This window comes from Lottia gigantea (assembly GCF_000327385.1).
Source record: "Lottia gigantea unplaced genomic scaffold LOTGIsca_103, whole genome shotgun sequence".
NCBI classification, from domain to species: Eukaryota; Metazoa; Mollusca; class Gastropoda; family Lottiidae; genus Lottia; species Lottia gigantea.
Genome location: NW_008706824.1, coordinates 601,085 through 608,877, shown reverse-complemented (window position 1 = coordinate 608,877; position 7,793 = coordinate 601,085). Strand labels below are relative to the sequence as shown.

The following is a 7,793-nucleotide window of genomic DNA, read 5'->3' as shown; positions in this document are numbered from 1 at the left end:
CAAGTTTTGCTTTTGTACTGCGTAGTATAATGTTATTCTTTATTTTGCAGAATATTGTACATTGTACCAGACTGTACTACATTGTACCACGTTGTACTATTTTGAACCGTTCAGACCATATTTCCAGTTAATTATCATAGAGATAAAATAGAGAGCAATTAATTACACTTGTAAAGAAACTTCGACTTTTCATTCTTCGTCTTTCAACTGAAGCTTAAAGATACAAGAAAAAACCGACGATAGTTTTCAATCAAGAGAATCCATCTCAGTCTAAACAGACAACTTTCTTCTATTCTTCGTCAACAAGCATAGAAAGCCTGGTGAATAGACAACTCGGTGACTTTATTTAACTTGATTCAGCTAGGGGCGATCAATGCTGTCTCTTACTAATGAAACATATTATGTTGTTTCTTTACATTTGAATGATTACTCATGTTTTTCATTCCGATTGAATTTTGTTTTTCAACTTGTTAATATAAAAGACAAACAAGTTCTTTACTGTAAAGCTAAAAAACGTCTTGAGTGTAGCACAAGAGTTCTAAAGATAGCGCTCAATCATAGTCAAGTCAAGGGAATTGCACGCTTAAATATGCAAGTAAGAAAGATCCTTTGAGATATTTGCGAACGCCAAGAACTGATTGGTTGATGTTATTGCTATCCACCAATCAGAGTTGCTACTGGCGACTTGTGGAAGAATCTTACCCATTGCTGATTTAGCAAACCTAAGAGCGCTGATAAATGAAAATTCACAATTGTCGTCACTTGTTCAGTTGCTCATCTTCCAACTCAACAATTGCATCTAGTCAACCTGAGTCACCATATAAGTGATCACAGTTGCTGGTAGTCTCTCAATTGTTTGGCCATTTCGATTGCAATAGCTCGATGAGACGGTTTGAATCGCCAGTGTATCTGAGCTCAGCTTTAAATGGTCAATGGTATTATGTAATTTTCAGTGCAGATGAAAGAGCAAGGAATCAAGCTGTATTGAAATATAACATATTTTAAACAGTCTTCCTCGCCTAAATCCACAAGGTGCTGCACCATACGACATAGAAAGGACACCCCAATGGAACTATCGTGAACTTGTTAAAGACTAATATACAAACGAATAAAGCTGTCTCTTTCCCCGCTCTAGTTTCAAGAAGTCAGATAAAACACCATTGATTATGAGTAGAATCTGTCGATATGAACCAGTTACCAACTGGCGTTCTTCTCACTCTTCAACACCAGATCGTTATTCAATACAAATACAGTGAAACAACTTGGCGCTGCTCCTGCATTTAGTGTTTATCTTCGATGGAACCGACGTCTCGTACCCTTTTCTGTCGTACATATGGTTGTTTTTTTTTATTTTTAATCGAGAGTCTACACTCTCTTTTGATTTGATTATTCGGGTTATTCTTAAAGCACCATGGTCTCGAAATTTTAGCACGATAAAAACTAAAAAATACAGTGTATTTAACGATACAACTTAAAACAATAGTCAATAAATCTATCCATATACATAACTTTTTGAACAAAATAAACACTTTATTCATTGTTTTTTTTTTTGCAGCTCAGGATAATAATAATAATGATAATGTAATTTGCGAATCTTGAAAATTGAAAGGAATAAGAAGCCAAATTATGAAAATGTAAGTTTCTTCCCAAGGGTTGACTAGTTAGACGAACTAATTTTTGGATCATTTGACTTTTTTAGATTCTGTTCGATGGAAATACGAAACAACAAAAATAATTTGCGATTTTTTAATTGAAGAAATACAATTATGAAAAATATAAATTTTAAGTCTTGCGTTTCCTATTCAGGGGATAAAACTCTTTAAAAAATCAGACAACAAAGTGGCAATGGGTATACTGACTCCATGAATATTTACTTATCGAATTGATTCATTTCAAGGGACGAAACTCTAATGTTCGCATGAAAATTTGGCTAATGAAGACGGACAACGCCATGCAGGGTGCAATGAGGGTAATTTTGCCAGGACAGCGGCATTAGCCTGATCTTTTTCGATTTCCAACTGTCGAGGGATCTTTAACGTGCACAGCCTGTAGCACACGGGGCCTCGGTTTATAGTCCCATCCGCACACTAGACGCTTTTGCTATGTCAGCCCCTCTCACCTGCATCACTGACAGGGGGAAACTGGGTTGAAAAATCCGAAGGTATTATCGAATCACACAACCAATACACAATTGCCATCTTCTATAACTTTTTCCAGAAATCTCGTTGAACGCTTTCCACTATGTCGCATGAAAGTCTGACTGATACTGACCGTGAAGATTTTGAGTTGAGCAATGGAACAGTAAACCTGTAATTTCGATCTTCCACATCTTCTTATCTTCATATTTCTCAAAATCTGAATGAAAAATACAATTTCAGAGAACAAAATTATGCAAAAAAAAAAACGAATAAAAGACAAACTACATTAATAATTGGTACTGAATTATAAGTAGTTTGAGTTCTTATTTAACTATCTCTAAAGATTTTAATTAACTATACTTGCTAAGGAATAACTCACATTATACAATTGTCACATTATACTATAAAACCCCGGTCCCCAACTTGGAGTGTTTTCACCCCTTGGGGGTGTGGGACTAGGGTGTCAGGGGTGTGGCCAACAGGATTAGGAGAAGAATTTATTTTGAAAGAGCACTTCACATCATCACATGCTGGAAATGTGGATGAAACAAATTTTTGGGGGTGTGAAAGGTCCGGGTGATTGCTACGGCGGTGAGAAGGCTGAAAAAGGTTGGGAACCACTGCTATAATGTGACATTAGTTGTCAATTTGTCATTTTCGTATGGTTGATAAATATAAATAAAGTTTGGTTTGCAATGAACAGACATCATAAAATATATAACAGTGCCCAAAATTATCCAATTTGACGCATGTTGGCCTGGCATCAAGACGTAATCAGGGGACATTTTCACCAAACGTTAAAGTGGAACCGATTTACATCTCTTTCAAGGAGTTCACATACTTGATAACTACTTAATAATATACTTCTACGTATAATACCATTATAAATATTCAAATAGAAGCTATGCGATCCCCAGAAACCAATAATACCAATACACATATATATGTTAAAACAGTTTTCACGCTTTTACCTGGATTTAAATCTACTGGTGTCAAAATCTTCTACAGATAATAAAATATCAAATATAAATCACTGTTAATTCATAGCTTTTAACTTGTATTGTTCAAAATTTAATTTACAGCGTGCACAAGGATGTAAAGTATACATTAAAATTTTTTTCACTAAAGGCGTTAAATAACATAATGTATTTTCGTTTCGGTTTATTGAACACATGCTATATTTTTTAACCAGTCAATGGGCTTCGTACAAATTTAAGGCAATTTTAAAAGCGTCTAATCTTTGTTTAAGATTTTAAAATGGGGTGGATTTTTATAATTTAGTGACCTGTATAGTTTAGACATTAACCTTCATCTTTTCACACGCTTATTTTTATGAATGAAAGTCGCCCTGTATAGTTTATACTTTGTATCGTAAATGAGGCTAACCCAACCTTATACTATAGGCTCGCTTGCCATATGCTGTTTTCCTTTCAAACCAAACACAGTATAGCGATATAGACCTAATGTATTACACTTTATTATCAAAGACAATTTGTAAACCCTTTCATCCAAAATTTTTGAAAAATATTTGAAAGCGTCGATGAAATTTTTACATTCATAAAATCGCACGAAATTTTATAATTTTCTCCCCTCCTAAAGTTTCATTCATAAAAAAAAAATCTTTTTAACGGGCCTATTTAGTTTATATAACAGCTTTGTATGACCTTGTCGAGTACCCTAGTCAGAATGGGACCCTGGCCCCATATTCTCGAAACGATCTTAGCGCTAGGATACCCTAGAATCAATGTTAGAAGATAAGAACTTAGGACATCCTAGCGCTAAGATCGTTTTGAGAATACGGGGCCTTTCCCAACTTGGGGTACATTAGCCAACTGCAGAAAAAGATGTCAATTTTATGTCGATTACTAAATTCGCATGAAAATTCATCCTTAAAACACATGCTTCTACAGGTGTTGGAGACAGGAGGGGGTAGGGGCAAATGTTATATAAATAAAATATCAAATAATAAATATTATCTTTTCGAGCAGCGACCGAAAAAACCTCGAGTTAGTAGTGTTTTCGCAGACTCGCGCCTTCGCCTTCGACCTTTGAATCCATCAAAATTTTTGGGCAAACCAGCCTACCTCCACGCCCCAACAGGCCTTCGGCGCGTACACCTATGCATGTTTCGTTGTTACCCGTCATTATTGCACAGAACCTGAGAAAAAGGATGTAAAACTCCATTTCGCTTCAATAACTTGATAGTAACGAAGGATTTTCAAGTTGAGAAAACTCGATATTTCCCACCCGTTGTTTAGGTTCAGAAAGCGAATAAAACTATCAAATATTTATAAGTTATTGTGCAATCAAAGTGTTTTAATTGGTGAGTGGAATAACGAGGCATAATAGGGAACTAATTAAGAAAACTCGTCGTTCTGCTGATCAATAACTTACAGGAATAATAAATGCAGGAGTAGAGGTGGGGCAGCGGAAAGGTTTCGCACCCCTGCTAGGCGACATACCTACAGCCTTTCCCTTCATTCGTTTTTTCGAAATGTTCAGTGTGCCGCTCCTACGCCTATAGTCTATAATTTGCAATGTTATCGCCATTTTTATACGCCCACACGTAAGATGGGCGTATATTGTAATCACCCGTCGATCCGTCCGTCCGTCCGTCCGTTCCCATTTGGCTCATGCTCACTCTACAGGCTACAGTTCTTTATGGATTCTTTTGATTTTTATTTTGTATGTCAATGTTGTTATGAAGATGATCTCTATTGATTTTCGTGATGATTGGATAATTTTTCACCGAAATATCGTGTCTGACTTGACGTTTTTCTCTATTAGCTATATTGTGCAACTCGTGCTCACTCTACAGGCTACAATTTTTTACAGATTCTTTTGATTTTTATTTTGTATGTCAATGTCATTATGAAGATGATCCCTATTGATTTTCGTGATGATCGGATAATTTTTCACCGAAATATCGTGTCTGACTTGACGTTTTTCTCTATTAGCTATATTGTGCAACTCGTGCTCACTCTACAGGCTACAATTTTTTACAGATTCTTTTGATTTTTATTTCGTGTGTCAATGTCATTATGAAGATGATCCCTATTGATTTTCGTGATGATCGGATAATTTTTCACCGAAATATCGTGTCTGACTTGACGTTTTACTCTATTAGCTATATTGTGCAACTCGTGCTCACTCTACAGGCTACAATTGTTTACAGATTCTTTTGATTTTTATTTTGTATGTCAATGTCATTATGAAGATGATCCCTATCGATTTTCGCGATGATCGGATAATATTTCACCGAAATATCGTGTATGACTTGACGTTTCACTCTATTAGCTATATTGTGCAACCCTGTAGTCACTAAAGACTGTTTAATCATTTCTGACAGCTGCCAGTGGGTGTATGTTACCTTGCCTGGCAAGCTATCTTTATTTGTGTCATAACATTTTAAACATTCCTGGTATCCGAATGATTTGACGGTTTTCAACCTTGATTACAGTTAAAACCTTGCCTCGATTACAGTTAAAACCTTGATTACAGTTAAAACCTTGATTACAGTTAAAACTCTGATTACAGTTAAAACCTTGATCACAGGTAAAACTTTGATTACAGTTAAAACCCTGATTACAGTTAAAACCTTGATCACAGGTAAAATCTTGATTACAGTTAAAACCTTGATTACAGTTAAAACCTTGATCACAGGCAAAACCTTGATTACAGTTAAAACCTTGATCACAGGTAAAACCTTGATTACAGTTCAAACCTTGATCACAGGCAAAACCTTGATCACAGGCAAAACCTTGATTACAGTTAAAACCTTGATTACAGTTAAAACCTTGATCACAGGTAAAACCTTGATTACAGTTAAAACCTTGATTACAGTTAAAACCTTGATTACAGGTAAAATCTTGATTACAGTTAAAACCTTGATTACAGTTAAAACCCCGATTACAGTTAAAACCTTGATCACAGGCAAAACCTTGATCACAGTTAAAACCTTGATTACAGTTAAAACCTTGATCACAGGCAAAACCTTGATTACAGATAAAACCTTGATTACAGATAAAACCTTGATTACAGATAAAACCTTGATTACAGTTAAAACCTTGATCACAGTTAAAACCCCGATTACAGTTAAAACCTTGATCACAGGCAAAACCTTGATCACAGTTAAAACCTTGATTACAGATAAAACCTTGATTACAGTTAAAACCCTGATTACAGTTAAAACCTTGATTACAGATAAAACCCTGATTACAGTTAAAACCCCGATTACAGTTAAAACCTTGATCACAGGCAAAACCTTGATTACAATCAAGACAAAACAAAAGAAAGAAATATTTTTTTAACCTTGGGGTAATTACCCCAGAAGGTTAATGAGGCACTTTGTAGCATAATATTTTGGACAATTATAATTAAAGTCGCTCTATTCAGTCAGGCTATATTCTTCGACATGAAGAAGATTGCAGAGAAAACCTAAAAGAAAATCACGAAATAGTACGGATTTACACAGAGGAAGAGGGATAATAGTAAGGATTTATAGGGGGAAGGGAGGGGGGGGGGGGGGTTATAGTAGGGATTTATAGGGGAAAGGGGGGTAATGCAATCGATCAAAGATCCTGAAAGGATTAATAAAAAGAGAAAAGTTTAGCGAATATAGACAATCAAAAACCCTCGACAGAGACAATTACAGTGCATGTAATCGAGGGCTGTGTTCAGTTGCGTGCAATTCAATCCAATCGCTGCATTTACTAACTTCAGAAATATGAAAAAGCTGATTATTGAAGTCAAGGTATTAGACACAGTTCGTTATAGTTTGATATTGTAAAGATGTCACGCAGTATAAGTTATATGTGGAATCATGAACGCTAATTATACATTTCTACTTGGTTAGTTATTCCAACTGAAGCTCAGAAGTTAATATTTGTACGCAACCGTTCAAGTGGAAGTGAAAGTAGAGCTTCCTTGCCTTAGCTCTTAATCGTAATATTGTCATCTCTAACAATCTACACTTTCCCAAGTGGATCGTTTCAATGCTTCAATACAGCGTTTCATCTTCTTGATCATACAATCGGATTTACCAACCATTCTGACTTGGTGAAAAAATCTCCGATACACAAGAGGTCATCTCATCTTGACGTAGCTTGCTTTGGATATGGAATCTCAGAAAAAAAATCAGTCCACGGACTTCCAGACCTCACAAAATAGAAAATATGTGGAATCAGCCGAACCTAAGCGTCGAGCCTTAGCCGTTAAGCAGAAGAAAGCAAGTAAATGTCCTATAATTGTCCAGTGCATTGGTTTAATGTACCAACTTTCGTCAAATAGAACATTCTAATTCAAAATTACTCAAAATCAGGCTTTCAGCATCAATTTCATCTTGGACGGATACCAATAGACCAAGTAGTCAACCAGAAGTCTCGAAACAGGCATTGCTTTTTTATAATGGACGTAATATTACGGAGCGAAATAGATAATCGAAAAAATATTATTACTTATATAAAATTTGTTTCGTTTCGTTTGAGGAAAAATGGTATTCCATAATATTAATAATGTCCACTTCCTTGCTATATGTTACTTCCGGTTGGCCATTCGACCGATGTTCGTTGGTCGGTCAGAGACCATTCTTTAACAGTTTTAAATGAGTTCAGATTGTAGTAACAATTAAGATTTCAGTGGAAACGAAGTTTTGTT

General features: G+C 35.6%; 1 protein-coding gene across 1 annotated transcript; it reads right to left on the bottom strand.

The window, feature by feature from the left end:
• Nucleotides 1-5,536: 5,536 nt before the first annotated feature.
• On the bottom strand, nt 5,537-6,412 carry LOTGIDRAFT_136055 (hypothetical protein; the record flags this gene model as incomplete). The annotated part of the gene is made up of 1 exon (XM_009046603.1): nt 5,537-6,412. A coding segment is annotated over one exon (876 nt), but the record flags the coding sequence as incomplete, so codon positions are not given.
• Between the last annotated feature and the right edge of the window lie 1,381 nt (nt 6,413-7,793).